Below are 21,155 nucleotides of genomic sequence, written 5' to 3'. Positions count from 1 at the left end.
CAATTTAAACATATTTGCAAAATGGTTCTTTAAGAAACCAAAATGGTTCTTCTATGGTCTCGCTCAATGAACCTTCTGTGCACAGGCATTCTCTTAAAAAAATATTATTTTAAAAGAAATGAACCCTCATTTAAACTACCTGATACTGTAATGAGCTACAGGGTAATGGTGTATTTATCTTAGATCAGTGTATGTTAACAATACGTAAACAGATTTGTGTTTCAGCAACATTATTCATAGTGTAGACATAAAATATAACGGTATAAATCATTCAGACACACCAACCTGTGTTCGTGAACTTTTTAGTAATACCTAAATAATGCCTAAATCAGGTGCTTTTTCTGTTGTTCTGTTGTTAGTTTGACTGAAATAATCATACTTTTAGTGCCACAAATACTAATAAATGTCTGTCAGACCAAAACATATTTGTGAACATTTTCACAAATCAGCAAAATGAAATTGTCTCTGCTTTTATATCAATAGATGGTCATTTCTCAAATTTAAACAACTTAATGCCCTTTATTTGCCACAAATCCAAAGGGCTGTAAGTAAATATAACGTTATAAAGTTTTCACAAATTCGATAATGCATTGAACAAGTGAGTTTCAGTCAAGGACTACACATAATCATCTTTTTTAATGCCCCAAAATATTAATAAATGGTAGACAGGCATAAAATAATTGTGAAGTATTTCACAAATCAGGAACATTAATTTGTCTCTGCTTTCAGCTCATGGCCAGGTGTCACACCTATATGAACTGATGCTCTGCATTGGCCCCAAATACAGATATTATAAATATAAAAATGTAAATAATACTGTATCATTACACACGAAAGCATGAGGACTAGGCTTAGTCCCTGTTTGGGAAACCAACCCATAAGGAGCAGATGATAAAACGTTGGTGTGTAATATTGGCGGATTACATGACATTATCTAAATTCCCAGATCAGGAACAGCAAAACGCACCTGTGTTTGCGGATGTACGTGACTGCATTACGGAGAAGGATCCGATAGAATCTGAGTCGCTAACCGCAAGCCAACTTCACTACGGTAATTACGTCAACTATTTAAAGTGATATCATCATTTGTAAACAAACACACTTTGCATGTTATTCAGCTTTTGAAAACCGTAAACGACCGAAAGAACCGCTAATCGTATTAAGTATTTTTTTTTATTATTTACTTGAGCGTAAACCTCTCTCCTAGGCAAAGTCTCTCCGCTATAAAGTTACACAACACAATCATTTTAATACGGACTACAAACCTGCCGGGTAGATGACGTCACTTCCTCACTGTCCACGAACTTGGCCAAAAGAGCAAGCAATAATAATAATAATAATAATAATAATAATAATAATAATAATAATAATAATAATAATAATAATAAAAAGAAAATATATATTGCGTATTTTCACAGTAACAGGCTCGATCTAATGTTCAGGCTATTCTGTTTGTCTGGTCGCAAAAAATGCGGATATGAGCAGTCTTAATATTTCTACATAGCAAAATAAATTGCCCATCCGATCAAAACAATTAAAATAATATGAATAATACAATAATCGTATTTATTTCATAGAGTGTGACGCTTTTCAAAGACAATAGTAAAATAATTAATGTAAGAAAATTATTAAAATAATATAAAAGTCAGACTTTTATTTTGCCCTTGGCTGATGGTGACTGAGGGACAGTGTCGAAGAGTGTGGCGATATTTAAGCTGTGAGAGATGAGCGCGGCGGTAATCAGAGCTCTGAGTCTTCTCACTAAACCCTTAAGAGGTACAACAAACACATTTAACACCAGCACATCATGCCCACTGATAAATCTTATCTCTGGGGTTTTTATATTTTGTTTTGCTGTACACAAACAGACTTTGAGAAATGCACAGCGCTGACACGTTACTTCACACCAGTCATAGTTGCTCAGAGTACAGGAAAATATACATTAAAACATGAATACATGATAGTAACGGTAATAACATGGAAAGGCATCGGCTCCTTACGTTTGGATGATATTGGCACATGCCAATGGTATCGGCATTTTACGATCGGGTGACAGTGAGATCGACATCTTACGTAACTAAACATTAGGTAAAAGCGTGTAGGTGAACTGATTTCAAAAGAAAAGCCACAAGTCATGAAGATATCAAGACTTTGTGTCATTTCAAAATAAGTGCTTTTAAATGATTACATTCCTATCGATATTATACTACATTTTAATAAAAGTAATGCTTCACCTATTTCACGTACAAATGATAGTGACATTATAGTGACATGAAATGACACCACCTGAATGTGTCTATCATTTAATATCAAGGCATTCTTGTATGCAATTTTAAAATAAAGGACTTTTCTGAATAGGTTATTAATGTACTGTCATGTAGAAAATCAATACGACAACTTATTCAGGAGTGTCTCTACTTTGCATAAGACTGACAAATAAAAATATTTAGGGGAAATGTATGGTTACAATTGTGTGATATGTTATGAGCCTAATTCAGAAAGTCACTTGTTGAAACGTCAGCCTTTAAGTACCTGAAATGCAGAGTTGTAAATTGCAGAGTTGTAAATGTACCAATGCGACCACCTTCCTCGCCAGTAGGTACTTTCACCTATTAATGACTTTCAGTTCTCGTTTTTTTGTGTTGATACAGCCATTTATCGTTTATTGGCATGGGAACAGCATGTAGTTCAATGGTCAGTGAACACAGTTACAATGATCTATGTGCTTATATCGGATGCTAAGTTTGTAACATGCCACTTGTTTGGCTTTAAGGTCTGTTTACTACCATGTAAGGCACATTTGTTTAGCTAGCATATAGATGTTTAGGCACACTACGTTTAGCTAGGTGCCTCTAAGTGCTCGTTAAACATTGGCTACTGGCAGATGTTCCACAATGGAATATATGCCAATGTCACAAAAAGAAATGTCAATGACATCAACATATGCCACTGTCACTAAATAAATAAATAAAAAAATAGATGCCATTAGCATATGCCACTGTCACCGTATGTAAGATGTTGATGCCACTGTCACTGGTAAGTAATATAACAATGCCACTGTCACCCAAACGTAAGATGCTGTTGCCATTTCATGTTATTACTGCATCTCATATGTGCTCTGTTACCGATTCACTCCGTCTTTAATTTCATTAATGATTTGGTATTCTCGCTGTGTTTTAAAAACTCCCTCCAGTGAAAATAGTGTTTTTGAAATGTCTCTGTGACGTTGTTTATTAGCTAGAAGCCATTATAATTCAGCGCCATGTCTAGGTAGTTCTGTTTGAAACTGCAGTATTCCCAAACTGCAAGGTCCTCTCACTAAAGTGGATTAAGACAGACCGTGTTTCTTATGTCATGAAACTTAAGGGACATGTTAACATGTTGGCTGGGCTTTTGGAATTTCTAGTATGGGCATAAAACAGAATATAGAAGAGCTGTAGTGAAATCAGTATGATCTAATTTTGTCAGACTAAGTTTTAGGACACTTTGTGATTTTTTTTTTTTCCCCCAGAGGCTAGTTTGAGTCCTGCACAAACGACACACCATGAAGCATTACTTTGTGCCCTTCAGAAGAATCAGGCTGAACTGAGGGAGCATCTGTTGGCAGGTGGAGAGCTGGATGAAGTCCAACAATTACTGGAGAAGACCAGAAGTGAGGTGTTGTGGTTCTGTTCTGACACTGAAGACATTACCTGGAGTTTTGTGCAGGAATGCCTCTTGCTGCTGGTCTGTTTGTCTCGACACCTCACCATCCTCCTTGAGGCCTTTAACAACAATCCAAGCTGTGGAGCTTCTAACATTCGCACCCCAGAAGCAGCCCCACCTTTACCTCCTGATGTCTTTAGTGTGGCTCAGCAGAAGACCCTGAGCACTGTTCTGCAGTTCCTGGTCACTCTGGGAATCTGTCCATATCTAGCTCCAGGGGTGGGTGTGGGCTTGGCTCAGCGTTCTACATTTGGAGTTGCAGTGGAGGCCTCAGTACGTCGGGAGGTGGCTCCACCATGCGACCGCAGGCTCCTGATCACCACTACAGTTCTAATGGAAGTTTCCACATTGTCATCTCTAGCTACTCTTCTCTTTACTCGGCACCTGGGGGATCTGATGGCAGCTCTGTGCCAGTTAGGCTACCGGCCTCATCGTCCTGAAGGAGACAGCACAGAGAGCAGTAAGGTATTGAGATAGTATTTTACTGTGGTTTGGACTAAAATGTATCACCCTAAACGTTGAGAGTAAATCCAGTCATGTCAAGCATACACTATACAACCAAAAATTTCTAGACCCCTGCTCATCAAATATTTTTTTGTGTATTGGATGGTATTAGAGATTGTTTTTCTCCCCCTTTCTTCAGTTACAGCGTCTGTTCTTCTGGGAAGGTTATACATGGGCTGTATATTCCACAGTTTAACACTGTGTTAACTAAATATCATTATCATTCATTGACATTGCTTATGGAATATTTATGCACTTCTCTAGCCATTTATTTGAATAGTAAATGATTCCTTAGTGCTTAAATTAATAAATGAAATCACATTGCTAGTATAAGCATCTTAAAATAGGACTTTTAGACCACATAATCAAGATTACTAAACCCCTTCCCAACAGCAGCATTTAATCATTTTTTAGATAGCTTAAACCCAGAGTTAGTGACAGCGCAGTAGGAGTGTCACACAGCTCTTTTCATATTGGACACATCTGATTGAAATGGCCATTTGATAAGAAGTTAAACTTGCTGGATACATTTAGAAATCCTGCTTTGTAGCAAACCCTCATGTCTAGTAAAACTGCTGGATCTTAATATCTGTATGTAATGGAACAGATATGATGACCACAGTCTAATGAATTGATACATTTGTTTAATGATGTTTGTAACACAGGGACTCACTGTAGAAGAGCGAAGGAACTGCAAACAAACATTTCAGGGTCTTTTGGGAAGAGTTTACCAACCGATTGTCATCAGGGAGCTGCTGGTTCTGCAAGGAGGGCCCAAGGTGTGCGCTTTTACTCTCTCACCCTTATTATTCATACTGTTTTTAAATTGGCTGGCTACAAAAAGCATTTACAGGCTGTGATACTTGCCACAGGGGGTGCTACTAAGTACTAACCATGCAGAGTGCCCAAAGATTTGCTTCGGCCCCTTTACTTTTTTGTTATTTGAAAATCTAAAAGATGAAAATAAACTTTTTAATACAAAGGAAAAGTGTCTTTAATTGTATGCCTTTGGTGATCATTTCATCTTAAACCTGCTTAACTGTTTACAGTAGCATACATTTTGACCCGGGTGCCCAATCTTTTGCACTGTGTAATTATATGTGTGTTATATCACCCGCTTATTCCAGGTGGCCCCAGGCTCTGGTGGAAAGGGAGGAAAGACCCTCAATGTGGCCCCCCCATGGCTGAGGCGTCTATGTGGGCAGCTGCTGTCTGAAAGACTGATGCAGCCTCATGGAGTCCAGGCTGTGGTCAGAGCCATTCTAGAGGGAGCTGGAGGTAAGAATATATGAAGAGTTTTTATGTTTGTGCAGGTCAAATAAAGAAGCTGGTGAAGATAAATTCAGCAACACTCCCAGAAAGTTTATTTGGGTACTTCTAAATCACCTTTATTCATTTTAAAAACTTTATTTAACTTTAAAATTTATTTTTAAAAAATATTTCTGCATATTTAAAATTTGACATGTGAACCAATTAATTCAGAGTGATCTGATATGAAATGCTCCTTTCTTTTAAAAAGTACAGAATTAGAATTGGTCATCAACAACAATAACAATGTGGTGAAGAGGTAAATAGAGATTATAATAAGACAAAATTTACCACTGTAAATCACGCCATTTTGCCCTTGGGAACATTACTTTGAATTTCGGAATACAGACCACTTTTGATGCCGTTCTGTTACATCGCATTAAAAGCACCATTTTGTGACACCTGCACCAGTGTGGAGAGGCCAAGCCAGCAGAGAGGAAGGAAAATGTTTGCGTAAGGAACAGTTCTTTAAGTTAAAGACTCGGTCCAGCCTGTTGCCATGGTATCCCGTCCCTCCAATCTGTTTGTCTGCATTTCAATGACAGCTCTATTGATTGGAGCTCTATTGTCTATCGGCCCTGAGGATGCGGCGGCCGCTCTCTGAGTAGAGTACTCAGAGTAACTCAGAAAACACTTTAATATTTATTAATCATTTTGGGGGAAAAAAATTCAATCCAAAATAAAAAACTGCTACATATTCGTTTTGTTGTAATGGAATTTGTATATACCACCATAAACATGTCCAAAATACCAGTCAGGCTGTATATTCATTCGTCACTCTAACTTTTGATTCTGCTTGTTTTTTTATATTTTGAACACTAGGTGGAGACTCTGACTGGAGAAAATGTGACGCTGTTGCCAAGATACTTACAACCTGCCCACAACAGTCTCTTTCTGCTGAAAGTTATTACAGCCAAGTGTGCCCGCAGGTAAAGACAGATTGGGAGGGCTAGTGTCCTACGATGAATTAATTAAGACAAAGGAGTTTAGTTTAGTTTAGTAGAGGGCGGGGAACCAAGTCTCTTTTCAGATTTAATTAAACAATTGAAAAATACATTCTTTGCAAAACAACACAGAATACTGTGGTTCACATCACATGCATTGGATCTGAACCCAAGGGAAACTGCAGATTTTGGCTGCAGCTGAGGACTATTAAATCTCTGAGATGTTAAAAAAATACATGCGTCATTTTCTTTACAAGAGGCGTGCTCTTCATCATGTATTCTATATTTACTTTCTACAGAACAGTTCTAAACATGTTCCATTACTGTGTTTAGGTACTAGAGCTTCTGCATTTCAAAGACAAGGTGACTGCCCAGCAGTTCCAGCGAGTAGCTGTTACTGTAGCCCTCACAATGGTGCAGGACCAGCCTGAGTTTGCCCAGCGCTTTCTACTGTCTCCACTTTTTTTACCACTACAGCACTGTGCAGCACTTACAGGTCTGTCTGTGTGTGCGTGTGTGTGTGTGTTTAAAGAAGATTGCAGTTTTGCTTCACCAGCCTTTAGTAGAGTGACTGATAGAGTATAGATCTCTGCTGTTAAAGTGCCCAGCAAGGCCTGCAGACCCTTGACTGATGGAGCTGTGTCATCATGTTTGTGTTTGGTAAACCTATACAGTAATGAACTCAGTCCAGATGTTAATCTCGTTGACCCCTGTGGCTTATTTTTATATCACTTAGAGATGGGGCCTGCTGTGGAGGATGTTTCCCAGGATGCAGTGCCTGAGTGGGAGCTGACCCGCTGTGTGGAGGATGTGTATAAAGTAAGTATACACACTGGTGTTAAAGTGGTAAAAGCAGTTATGTCTCTATCATTAATGGTATATTTCTCTTTCTTTCAGATCTTTGTGGTGGGTAACAGGCCATCAGTGTCACTCCTGAGGGCTCTGGGGGATGTAGTTCCCACTATCTTCAGCCTGTTTTGTTTCACCAAAAAAAATGCCTCTCACCTACGGTTAGTAAATTATAAAGTGCTGAACCATTCATTTAATTATAATATCAAATATAGGAGTAAGTTTGAATTACCGTTCTTAGATTTAGGCCAACGCATGAAATGTGGACACAAATGTCACCAAAAAGCTTGTGTAATCTCTGTAGAAAAGTCTTAAATATAACAGGACCCTGATCTAGTGTAAACCTTCCCAGTAAATTAGAATCTGTTAGTTCAACAAAATTAAAAAGACATATTAATGCCCTTCATTTCAGAAGAAATGTTTAATGAACAGCTTTTTCTTTGTAGTAAACCTGCAAGCCATAGCACTGATGATGATTATACTCCACAGATCTCCCTGTCAGGAGATATTGCTGTGGTACCTGTCACACGCTGAGCCCTCTTCAGGACTCTCTCTGCTCAAAGACTTGTGTGTCCTGCAGGCAGACTGGAGTGGAGTCACACCTGGCTTCCAGTTCTCACCTGGCAGTGAGGGTGGGGCCAGGCTCACAAAACAAGAGCAAGTCAGGTAACTGGTATGCAGCATTGTCATGTGACACCGTGTAATTAAAGTAGATTAAAAAGCATAGAAGTGTGCTTTAATGCCTTCATAATGTTTGGGGCTTATTCACTGTATTTGTAGAGGGTACAGACTTAACCCAAGTGAATGAAGATTCATTGGCTGTGTACATTCTCCTCTAAGTTTCCTCTGCAATTAAATGATTGTAGAGGAAAGTGTAATACCCAAACATACCAAACACAAGCATCAACAAAAGTATATAATATAATGTATGCTTTAAAACCTTTTTTAAACCTGTGTGATTTAGTGATGAAGATGATGCTCTGTATGAGAAGGTATCTGGTGAGCAGTGGCGAGTGGAGTGTGTTGTGCAGCTGTTGACTGAGATGAAAGACAGTGACCTTCCTGGAGATTTCTTCCTCCTGCTCCTGCAGGTACAAACCCTCTTTTTGCTGGACACTGTCATTGGTGCCCTTCCATTTCAGTGTAAATCTGATGTATTTTTTTAGAGCAGTGTAAACACAAAAATATAAAAACTTTGGATTTAGGCAGTGTCCAGTTAAAATTCTCCTGTGTCGACTGTTGTCTTTTGCAATTAACCTTAAGAATTAGCTCAAAATTGTTTAGAAAAAAGTTGATACATTAACCTTGATTATAAATTAAATTAATCTTACAAATATCTTTAAAATGCTTTTAAGATATTAATATTAAAAAAAAGTGTTTGTCCTTATGCTGTAAGAGATATTTATTTCAGAGATAGTAGTGACCATAAGTTGTCCTTGAATACGTATCTAGTTGTTTTTGGGTGTTTATTTTTTCCCCATTGAAGGTGAGACCATGATGTCTGCCCTGTCTTGACTTGGTGTTGAACGCTCCTCTCCTTTGTGTAGGATCTGACAGGTTTGGCAGCAGAGCAGCAGGAGGCCGAAGAGGAAGTTGACACAGCAGCTATGACGCTGCTGGAGCTGGAGCAGCATCTGATGGGTAGTGTGCGCATTCAGGGTCAGAGGCTCGCTCTCCTGCAAACCCTGGCTGTCATGTGTGAGGGGCTTCCACACACAGTGCTGCTGCGCAAGCCCTCCCAGGTGTGTTATAGTTTAGTCATATATACATAATAGTAGCTGGATGCTGCATGTTATTGTTGCTTTTTAAAGGAGCAGATCATTCTACCACAACAAAGTACGCATCAATATTTATGAAACTGTTTCTTTTTTATTTGTTTTAAATACTAAAGTCTGTTGTTCCTGTCCTGGCTGGACTAAGAATGGTTCAGATTTGTACATGCCACTGGGAAAACTTTTGTTAAAACCATATTAGATGCTATTGCCTTATTCCTTGCAGTTAAGCTGGACTTTTAAGCTCCTTGCTGGAGAGTCCTTATCTGAGCCTGAATGTCTATCTCCGTCTTTGCTGCTTCGTTCATTTGGGAGTTCTTAATAAGGGAATTTAGGGCACAATGTGTCATACTTTAAGCTCTCCAAGAATAGCACACAATATCTAACCCTTGGCAAGTTCATATATTCTGTATGAAATAAGGACACACATCAATGACTTATTTTCCCTTATTACTGAAAGTACTATAAAAGGCATTTTGTTTGTTTTTTCAGTTAATTATTTTCTCAATCTGTCTTGCTGTGTTGTCCAGGTGGTGGGCTTTATAGTGTCCATGCTGCAGAGGGCATGTGTTGGGGAGAAACAAGGTTTGCAGAATATAGTTGAGAGTCAGACTGTCAGTATGGGGATGGGTCTGATTGCCACCTTGCTGTCTGGAGCTCAGGTACTAATATATATTATATATATATATATTAGTTAATAATTATATATTAATAATGCACAATATATATATATATATATATATTGTGCTTTATTAATATATATATTGTGCATTATTCCCAAATTCTAGTAAATTCATACTTACATAGGAAATGTAAGATTCAGACAGGCAGTGTTGGATTTCTGGGTAAAGGTTTGTGATTTCTCTCAGCTTACTGCAGATGATTACACCTCCATGTCCAGCCTGCTGGCTCCTCTTGAGCAAGTTTCCCAGCAGCACTCAGATCCAGTCATACAGGAGCTGGCCTCAGACCTGAGAGCCACCATTGCTACGCATGGAGCTTACCATCCAGACTCTGTGATTAATGCTGCTGATCATTGTCGTACTGGTGCCTCCACTCAGCCAAAGAGTCAAAATCCTCCCTCTACCAACACATCCTCAGTGAGAACTCAGTCTACGAATGTTAATCTTTCTAAAGCCAGTCGATCTTCACTCAGACACTCCTCATCCTCCAGCTCATCCAGTCCTCTCACCAGCTCAGCATCTACTGCCTCTGGACCTTCAACACAGAAGACAGATGATCAGAACTTATTTGCAGATGCTGAAGTAAAGAAAGATATTCAAGGTTCTTTACCTAGGCCTCAGTATAGAGATGAAGAACGGTCCAGACACATACCCTCCTCCATTAACACACTCTTTTCCTCAAACCCTGCTCCCACATCCAAAAAAACCCTCTCTGATTGGCTGCTGGATGCTTGTGACCCAGACGTGCCCACTCGAGCCCTATCACTACGGACCCTCACCCACGCTCTGAAACAAGGAGATAAAGAGGCACTGGAGTCCAGAGACAAGCTGCTTATGGTGAGTTGACCTGTAGAGAGTTGGGCTGCAAAATCAATAGTCCTGCAAAATACACTCCTGGTAAAATTATATTATTTGTGGAAATGTGATATTAAGTGAAAACACACTAACTTATATATATCATTGTTTGCAAAATGTGGTGCCCAGAGTTTATTTAATGGCCAAAATATACATATAATATAAATATACAAGATATATAATATACAAAATAAACAAAATATACAAGAATCTGTTTGTCATTGCAGTTTTAAGAAGGCGATCTGATTCCATGTCATCCCAATCTCACTGTTTTGGTATTTAAAGCTGATTTATGTATTCCAAGTACTGTTTAGTTTTGTTTTCCTCTTTAAGCTCTTTTACCTGCTACATATGAAGAGTTCTATAAATAATTATTTTTTATTATAGGTTATTATTATTATATAGTATTATAATGTATTATTATATACTTTACTTTACACATTTTGCACAAGTTTCTTTATCTTTAATTTCCAATATGCTAAATTATCAAGTAAACTGACATTAAAATCAAAATAGGATTTGCATTATAATATGCAGAATTTTTTATTGAGTAAATCAACAGTGTATTTGACCAAGTGCACGGAAATTAGATTTTGCAAACAATCTTTTAACACATCATGACGGTACTGTCCTATTAGTAGTTTACAGTGAATGTGATGGCCAGGAATGCATGATAATATCATATTGTTATATCAAAATGTAATATAATATCAAAGAGATACCTGCTATTTAAAAGAATAACAGATTGAACTGATGATTTGCCTTTGTTTTCAAACTTACAGTTGATGATTTAGTAATCCAGAGGAGTAGAATATATGAGCACTGCTGGGCTATAATCTGTGCGTTTTCCTGTGTATGAACATCTTATCAGCAGAAATATGATAAAAAACAATGTTGGCTATCTGCCCACATTTCAATTACATGTGCATGAAATTGCAGTTCTGTGTTTTTATTAATTGTTTAGCTTATAACTGTAGATGTGATTTATTACAGAAGCTACTTCATTCCAGTTTTTGAAGATATGTATATTTTAGTAAAAGTATATGTAGCCTGTAGACATTCTTTACAATACAATATTTTAGAAGATGATATTTGAAATGGACCAATACTATAGAAGCTCATATTGTATATAACTGGTTAAAATATTACTTGTGAAAGACTTTCTGGCACTGAAACTGTGATTATTTAGATTTACTAAATTATTTAGTTATACACTCCAGTGACATGCATTGCTTCCATCACCCCCTGCTGGTTCTATGGGTTAGGCCCATGTTTTATGAATGAGTGAAGATATCTGGGCCCCAAGCTACACAAAGTCCTTCGGGGATTGCTTATGATCCTGTTACTCATCTAATATTCTTTGTAATAAGTTCCCCTCTGGGTACACACACACACAGACATTGGATTGTTGTTCTGCAAACATTGGTGTAATATTTGTCTTCGTGGATGTCTGCCTCTTTTTTTGTCTCTGTGTTATTATAGCTTTTTTTTTATAAGGTAAAAAATATAATAGTGCTTCCAGAAGTTAGTATTAGCTCTTCACTGGTATTTACTGAAAAATTATATTGTTAAATTGTAATAATGAGTAATTAGAACTTCTCTAACTCTGAATCACAGCTCTGAACTCTTGAGTGTAATCTGCTACAGCCTCAGGGCACAGACGAGCACAAGTGCATCCATCTCAGTTGATTACATTTGCACTGATTATTGAGTGTACCTTGAAGATGTGCTGAGAACTAAGCTAATACATGTGAATTGTTTCAGCAATAATTAGACAAAGGAATTAATCGGCTCTTACTTAATGTTGTCTCAGTCTTTAAGAGATGCTTCTTTGTGTCTTGCAGCTATTTTTGGAGAACCTGGAGCATGAAGACTCGTTTGTGTACCTTTCTGCTATTCAAGGTAGTGTATGTGTATGTATATTTTTATGTCTCAGTCAGTCTGTCTCCACACTCTTGATTTAAAAATGGGTTCATTTGTATGTTGTTCATTGATAACTCATTTAATTATGTGAAAACTGGAATTGATTGTTGGAATGCACATTTAATTTTCTTTTTCATGGAGCTTAAAGGGGAATGTCAATACTTTTTCATGATTTCTGTATAAATAATTCATGAAGATGTCAAAATAATTCAGAGGTTTGATGTAAAATGTTAAGTTCTGGAAATATTTGGAGTCAGAATTATTCACACAAGTGGTAATTTTTATTTTCCAGATAGACCACTGTTTTGCCAATTTTAACTTTACACACAAAGAATCAGAAAAGTCATGTAGACTTCCATATTCTTTTGGATGATATATAAAACAATTTCATAGCCCTTTATTCTTACCGCTAGCTCTGAAAATAATCAATCATTATGTGTCGGTACATTAAACAAGTTTATTTTAAGACTTGTTTACATGTCAAACATTACTTTCTGCTGGTGTTTTTTTTTGTTGTTGTTGGAATTTCTCTTTAAACAAGGGGGATGACAGAGTGTAAAAAGTCCTCATTCTAATGATAGTGGAATAGTTTCTGAAGGATGAACTTAGTAAATTCCACTTAGAGTTCAGAAGTTCCTCACTGACTAGCTCAGATTTGCTGAATACTTTCATTTTGCCAATCAGATTGTGTGTAGGTTGTTCAGGTTGTATCTCCATTTGTTCCAGAGTCTTTAGTATGTGGCCATTTGGGTTTTTAAATTCTAAAGCTTGTCTTATACCCACAGCCTGTCAGGGATTGTGTGCGAGTCTTATCATATCTTGACTAGCAGATTTGTGGGACACGTTCAGCCTGATTTTTAAATAGCAGTGATGTCATTCCTTTTCCATCCTTGAGATAGCATTGTCCAGTACCAAGTGTGGCACTGTCCTATAGATATGAGTCATTAATGCCACCATTCTTTGTGTTCATTTATATTTGTGGTAGCTGGCAGATGCCCTTATACTGAATGACATTATTTGTCATTTAAATAATGTTAGAAGAACAAGAAATTGCAATGTAAGGGATATTGCCTAAAGCTCTCGGTATGTTATGCTTGCCTGCGGTGGGAATGATTCCCCAGTCTGTCACTTGGAAAGCAGAAGTGCTATCCACAATGCTGTAATAACCACACACATTCTTTTCTATATTCTATATCTATATTCTATATTCTTTTCTATTCCACAAAACTCTTCTCTCTGTGGCTTTGGTTACCATCACCAAAGCAGTCAAATTAAAGAACCAAACTGAATAAATGCTTATTTAATGTGCAGTGAATATGATAATTTCTTTCACTTTAATCAATATGTTGTTGAAGTGAAGATACAAGTCTGAGAGGAATATAAGCAAAATAGTAATTGTGAAGGGTCCATTTACGTTCTCCGGGTACTTTAATTTATACCTACATTTTTTTAAAATAAAATTATCACTGTTTCTCAATCAAACTGATTGTTTTCGGTTACTGTGCCTTTAAAAATAAATGTTCTGATTGGCTGATTTCTATTTTAACTCATTCAAACATCAATCTTGGCTGGGATGTATAGATTAATTTGGAAATTCTATATATTTTCATCTGAAATCTTTAGCGTGCTCTTGGTGTTCCACAGTTTGAAAAGCTACAATGATGCATTTGCTTCCTGACATCAATGTCATACAACTTTATTCTGCTTTAATAATCATGTGTTACACTTATATATGTATAGCGCCTTTCACAAACAATTCAAAAACACATTACACCAACTGACAATGACATAATTTTCCACAAAGTGTCCTTTAAACTGTGTCTTAATAAGGGACTGATATGGCAGCAGATATTTGACTTATTGAAGTGAGTGAAATCCTGCTGCCTAATCAGACCTTAGCAAAGAACACTGTATACCCCTGCCCTACAAGATTTCTGCTTTTTGATGATGGAGGCAAAATGGGGTGTTTTTTTTTCTTTAATGTGGTCAGCTAAATTTGCTCTCCTGTTGCTTAAGTGAAATACGGAAGTAGATACATACCCCAACTGCCCTTGAAAGACAAGTGGAAACCAGCTGGCATCTCTTTCTCACAAAGAAAAACCTTTCATATATATATTTTGTACATACATGTAGCTGAGACCTTTATATGCTTGTCAGCATGTTTGCAAGTTCCTGGGGGAAACACTCTCTCTCTCATTCTACACTGCTCAAAAAAATAAAGTGAACACTGAAATAACACATTTGAACACAGTTGAAAATCTTTATTTATTACATAGTAGAATGCGTTGAGAAATATATACCATAAAAATGATTGTGAAAAAATCAATGTAAATCAAAATTATTATCCCATGTATATCTGGATTTGGAATTATACTCAAAATAAAAGTGGATAATCAAATTACAGGCTGATCCAAATTCAGTGGAAATTCCTCAAGACATGTTAAAATGAGGCTCAGTAGTGTGTGGCCTCCTCGTGCCGTATGACCTCCGTACAACGCCTGGGCATGCACCTGATGAGGCAGCGGTTGTTCTCCTGAGGGATCTCCTCCCAGACCTGGAATAAAGCATCAGTCAACTCCTGGACAGTCTGTGATGCAACGTTGCGTTGGTGGATGATGTCTTAGATGTGCTCGATTGGATTCAGGAGAACGGGCAGGCTGGTCTATAGCATCAATGTGTTCATCATGCAGGAACTGCTGACACACTTCAGCCACATGAAGCCTAGCATTGTCGTGCATCAGAAGGAACCCAGGGCACACTGCACCAGCATATGGTCTCACAATGGGTCAGAGGATCTCATCCCGGTACCTAATGGCTGTCAGGGTACCTGTGGCTAGCACATGGAGGGCTGTGTGGCCCTCCAAAGAAATGCCTCCCCACACCATTACTGACCCACTGCCAAACTGAATGGAGGATGTTGACAGCAGAAGAACGTTCTCCGCTGCGTCTGGAGACTCTGTGATGTCTGTCACATGTGCTCAGTGTGAACCTGCTATCATCTATGACAAGCACAGGGCGCCATTGGCGAATCTGCCAATGGTGGTGGTCTCTGGCAAGGGCCATGCGCCCCGCATGGCGTTTGGCTGTAAACAAAAGCCACTTTAGTGGACGTCGGGCCCTCATACCACCCTCGGGGAGTCAGCTTCTGACAGTTTGCACAGAAACACGGATATTAGTGGCCTGCTGGAGGTCATTTTGCAGGGCAATGGCACGGCTCCTCCTGTTCCTCCTTGCACAGAGGAGGAGGTAGCGGTCATGCTGCTGGTTTTTTGCCCTCCTACAGCCCCCTCCACGTCTCCTGGTGTACTGGCCTGTGTCTCCTGGTATCTCCTCCATGCTCTGGATACTGCTGACAGACACAGCAAACCTTCTTGCACAGTGTTGATGTGCCATCCTTGATGAGCTGCACTACCTGAGCAACTTCTGTGGCTTGTAGACACCGCCTCCTGCTACCTCTAGAGGTGAGAGCACTGACTAAATGCAAAAGTGACCAAAACATCAGCCAGACAAGATGAGAACAGAGAAATGGTCTGTGGTTATGACCTGCAGAACCACTCCTTTTATAGGGGTTGTCTGGCTAAATTGCCTCTCATTTCTACATGTCGGCTGTTCCATTTGCACAACAGCAGGTGGACAGTTTGGTTTCACAAAAGTGTGTTTGATTTAGATTTACATTGTGTTGTTTAAGTGTTCCCTTTATTTTTGTGAGCAGTGTATTATACAATGAACTCTGGGTTTTTTGAAAGAAGTACTGTGCACTTGAGGTTAAACTCATTGTTTTTAAATGACGTTGTGGCCAGGTTTTCCCACTTTGTCTGTGTCTGTGTGTGCGTGTGCACAGGGCTGGTGGTGTTGTGTGACTGGTTTCCGGAGCAGATCCTCCAGAGATTGTTGACTGAGTACCAGACAGAGCAGGGTTCTGCCTCTTCCTCCAGCAGGAGACGTTCACTTCAGACATGCCTTAAAGTAGGGGAGGCTCTGATGAGAGCCAGCAGAGCTATGGGTGAGTACCAGAGGTATAAAAATACATCGATACATTGATCTGAAGGTTGTTATTCTATAGATGTTATTGATTATGGAAATAATAGACTATCCCAAAATCTATCCCAAACTATCCCAAAACATCTACCAAAGGTCTTTTTTTTATAATATTCATTTTAGAACAGGTGTTTAGATGAAAAAACTGGTTAAATATGGAAAAACAAATTTAACCAAAAAATTATCCCATAGTTAATCTCATGTTCTTATGATAGTATGTGTCTGTCTCTTTTTGTGAGTTACTCTATGTCTGTAAGATATCTCCATTTATGGTTTGGTTAATGTCATGTGCCGTGCCATCATTAGGTTTTTTTTTCTTGAGGCATGGATAAAATATGAAACAGCATTGTAACAAAACTAATACTCTACATTTAACCCATCTGTAGCAGTGAATACACACATATTTACTAGTGAGTAGTGAGAACACACACACACACAGAGCTGTGGGCAGTTGGCCACTGCACCTGGGAAGCAGAACAGAAAGAGCCAGAGAAAGCAAATGCCTTTGCCTTCTTATTTTTCTCATTTCATGCACAAAAAACAGCTATCGATATTTTGCTTCATGACAACCGAAAAAGTCAACCCAGGCTCTTGAAAGTGTGTTGCGGGACGAGCCTAGGCCAAACATCCACGGCCACTGCCTCTGAGCCCTTCAAAAAATGATTGTTTGAAGTCATAATATAATGTTATGTGTTCAGTTTGAAAAGTGACTCTCATATCTCAGTGCAAAATAAAAAGACAAATATTTCTATTCCTATATAAATAAATTCATCTGTGAAGATTTCTTGTGTTTATCAAAATATTTTATTGACTTACAAATCTATATTTATTGTGTTACTCAGATTCTTTGCATTACATTGATTAAGCTGTAAGCTCTGGATCCACACAATTACAATCTGAATGAATGAATGTTGTTAATGCATATAAAATAACCAGAAATACTAAGATAAAAAAACAAAATTCCCAAGTATGTTACTGAACTGTATAAATGGCCGTTTCAGTTATATCTTTATGCTATATATATATATATATATATATATATATATATATATATATATCAATATTTTAATATACATTTTTCATAGAAATATTTCATAATAAATCAATTAAAATGTAAATCAGTGGTTGTACACATCTGAGTATTATCTGTATCATGTAGTCTGCCTCTGCCTCTCAGTCTAAGCCCTCTTCTTATGGGCTTTGTAGCATTGTAGCCTTCATCCTCTTTATTTTGCTTTTTTAATCCAGAGCTGGTTTTTATTATTCCATTTTTTTTTATTTATTCATATCTTCAATTTTCTCCCTTTTTTGTTTGAATCTTTTGAGGCAGATCAGGGTAGTGCCATGTTCCAAGCACGAGAGTGGGGCTCTTTGTGTCTGAGGGGTTATTAATGTTGGCTCTGGGGTGTCTGCATTTGGCCCTGCTCCTCACAACAAACAGATCATGCTCTCAGAGTCCAACAGCTGCTTCTCTTGCTCCCAAAAACACACACAGACAGCCCCTCATCAGCTTTCTTACATTTCCCCAGCCCCCCACAGCTCCCTGAACCCTGCCACACTCTCCATCACCACACTCCACACTCCAGCTCCAGCTCCTGGTATAACATGACAAACGCATAAGCTTTATCTAATAATTTTGAAGGTTTCTGCCCTTACCTCAGCTCATACACTTCTAGCAACAGGATATATTTCACCTCTTATGAAAACTAGCTGCACATATTTGACCTAAGATTATGTAAATATTTTGTTAATTAAAAACGCAGACAGATGGCTGCAGCAAATACGTACAGGATTTCACAAAATTTTGTTTGCTGATTTCTTATTTCTTAAACATCATAATCATAAATCTGGTCTTCTCTTCCATTTACCTTGTGATACACAAGCTGTCCTTATTGACATGACTGATCTTGATGGTGACCAAAAGGGGTCCAGCTGCAGGGGTCCTGGAAATTTCTGCCAGGTTTAAACACACCTAAAACAGGGCTCTCAGTGGCTTGGCCAGCATTTTCAGCTGCAGGGAACCAGTCCTACTGGACCCACCTGAGTCCACTCACACTCACTCTGACCAAAGGCCAAGGACATGGGGGAACATGATTATAAAGCAGAATATGGGTTCTTCAAGACTGGCATCACATAGTCTTTCAAGAAGTTAAGATCCTGCTGTCTCTGCCGGGGAAGACACACTAATACCTTGTAGACTGAGAATTCTGGGAAAATTTGTATAGTGGTCAAAAAAGACCACTTGGGCTTAATAAGTTACAATTTACTACCTGCTACTTCCTGATTAGTCTGACCAACCGAAGAATGACGTGTTTAGCTTTTAGCTCATGCTGTAGGAATGTGCCTAAGATTTTCACACAAAGATGGAGAGAGAGGGAGAGTGTGTGTTTGTGCCAGCACCTCTCCAAAGGACGTGTGTGCTTTAGAACTGGTGCAGTAGAACAGCTCTAGTTATGAGGTAATGTTAAGGGCGCTTTCCCTGAAAAGCAATCCTCACTAACAGAGGGAAAAACCACTCACCTTGAACTTAAAGGACAGTCTTTAAGTTATGCATCAAATGTTTTTAGTTTAGCAGTTATTATTAATGTTGCAGGAAGTAAATATAGGTAAATATTTCAGTTTTTTTTTATCATCATATTAAGTTGCCTTCTAAAATGAAAAATAAATATATTGAAAGACTTAGTGACTCTGAACATTTATACCATCCTTTTTGGGGTCATTTGTCCCAATTTTTTGATGTGGTCTACAAAATTCTACTACCACCTAAGTAGTATTTATTTATATTTTCTGTTTTTCTTTGTCAGGTGATCTGGCACCACACTATGGTCGTCCTTTGATTGGTGTGTTTCTAACTGGTACAAGAGATGAGGACAGTACCATGCGTGCTAGCTGTCTCTCCAACCTGGGTGAACTGTGCCAGCGCCTCCAATTCTCACTCGGTCCACTGGCACAGGAGGTAATGATCAGCAACATTTTCAGAATTTGATACCATTATTTGAAAATACCAGTAACTAGAATCTATGCAACATGAACTGTCCTTATGTCAATTACAATTACAAAAATATACTTTTTTTTTAAGATAGAAATAAAAATCAACATTTTATAATTGTGTTCTCAGTGAACATAAATTCAAGTCTGTAACCACTTATCCAGATCAGGGTCACTATAGATATTTTTGAATAACCAACCCATCTACCAACGTGTTTTTGGACTATGAGAGAAAACCTGAGGAAATCCACACAGACACAGAGAGAACATGCCAAATTCCTCACAGGCAGTCACTTGAGGCAGGGCCTGAAACCACAAACCCAGGACCCTGGAGCTGGGTGATAGTGACACAATATTTTTGCTCCACTGTGCTGCTCTAACATTTAGTCAGTTGTGTGCAATGCTGGTCTATTTGAAGTTTTCACCAGTACTTTATTTTAAAGATAAGTCATGTTTATTTATAGAGCACCTTTCATACACTATTGCAATTCAGCGTGTTTACAGAATCAAAGGTATCAGTACATAATTAAAAACATAATAGGCATTTAAAACAATCAAAATAATATGATAAAAGAGAAGAGAGTAAATTGGAAAATAAAATGTAGAACAAGATGCAAGAATAAATGTGACATTACATAATAAAAAGGGAATGGTATTTTAAACTGAGCTGTAAAATTCAAACAGGAATATTTTTACTCTCGATTTAATTGTCTGAGATGAGATCAAAAGAATGTTCTGAATCTTTGTTGTTAGATCTGCAAATGTCCATACTTTAGAATGTCATTCTGTTGTTTGACTCATTTGTAATTGTCAGTCAGTCTTTGGTCACTGTTGACCAGTCTGAAATTAGTTAACCATAATAAGATCTTTTGTTTCTGATAGACAGTGGTAATGTGTCTGCTGTCTAGACTAATATGGAGGGTCAAGGTGAGGTCAATAGGTCAGCAGGTATGCATCTGTATAGCAGGCAGGACTTTATAATGAGAGGATAAAGTGATGTCTCAGCTCTCACTGCCATATGGGAACTCTTCACTCAGCAGATGAGTGTGTGGGCTTACACATCTGTAATTTTGCTGCTTTCAGGTGTTTAAGGGCAACGTCTATGATTGTGGGGAACTGCAGTTTTCTCTGGTTTGTTTACTTTGAGAAGCTCTGCATCTATTAAGGTGGAACAGTGTCTTTGAAGAGAAAAACGACTGTTTGTACATGGCTAAATTCTAACTTTTCAGATTTTATTCACTGTTTGGATTACCACAGAAACACATGTAACTCGAGTTAGACATTTTCATGCTGTTAGCATCTCCAGAAGTTAGAGTGGGTTTCTACCTTATGAAACAGCAAAAATATTACCTACCTAGCTGGAATAAAGCAGTATCCTTTTCTCTTTTCATGATTTTCAAAGTTTGGAGGGCTCTGCCATGAGCAGAGAGAGAGTAAGCCTAGCATGTCTGACCAAGCCACGTTGTTTTTTTTTTTAACTGTTTACTGACACTGGGGATTAATAAACACATTAGACCAGTTTCCAGCACACAGACAGACTGAAGAGCTAGCAAATATTGAGGAAACATCTTCTAAATGTTTTAAAA

General features: G+C 38.1%; 1 protein-coding gene across 1 annotated transcript in view; it reads left to right on the top strand.

Moving 5' to 3' along the window:
* Positions 1 to 1,650: 1,650 nt before the first annotated feature.
* tango6 (transport and golgi organization 6 homolog (Drosophila)) overlaps positions 1,651 to 21,155 on the top strand; it is a 23,471-nt gene continuing 3,966 nt past the window's right edge. Inside the window, exons 1-16 of the mRNA XM_066685699.1 lie at positions 1,651 to 1,776; positions 3,512 to 4,170; positions 4,875 to 4,988; positions 5,337 to 5,487; positions 6,340 to 6,446; positions 6,795 to 6,957; positions 7,198 to 7,280; positions 7,359 to 7,471; positions 7,800 to 7,976; positions 8,275 to 8,401; positions 8,858 to 9,052; positions 9,613 to 9,744; positions 9,952 to 10,602; positions 12,465 to 12,522; positions 16,385 to 16,546; positions 19,386 to 19,537. Coding sequence (XP_066541796.1) covers positions 1,725 to 1,776; positions 3,512 to 4,170; positions 4,875 to 4,988; positions 5,337 to 5,487; positions 6,340 to 6,446; positions 6,795 to 6,957; positions 7,198 to 7,280; positions 7,359 to 7,471; positions 7,800 to 7,976; positions 8,275 to 8,401; positions 8,858 to 9,052; positions 9,613 to 9,744; positions 9,952 to 10,602; positions 12,465 to 12,522; positions 16,385 to 16,546; positions 19,386 to 19,537 — 3,096 coding nt within the window. The 5' untranslated portion in view covers positions 1,651 to 1,724. The remainder of the gene's footprint in view (positions 1,777 to 3,511; positions 4,171 to 4,874; positions 4,989 to 5,336; positions 5,488 to 6,339; positions 6,447 to 6,794; positions 6,958 to 7,197; positions 7,281 to 7,358; positions 7,472 to 7,799; positions 7,977 to 8,274; positions 8,402 to 8,857; positions 9,053 to 9,612; positions 9,745 to 9,951; positions 10,603 to 12,464; positions 12,523 to 16,384; positions 16,547 to 19,385; positions 19,538 to 21,155) is intronic.

The sequence above is a fragment of the Hoplias malabaricus genome, chromosome 11 (genome assembly GCF_029633855.1).
Source record: "Hoplias malabaricus isolate fHopMal1 chromosome 11, fHopMal1.hap1, whole genome shotgun sequence".
NCBI lineage: Eukaryota > Metazoa > Chordata > Actinopteri > Characiformes > Erythrinidae > Hoplias > Hoplias malabaricus.
The sequence above is the reverse complement of the archived record's forward strand: the minus strand, read 5'-3'. Positions and strand labels throughout refer to the sequence as shown.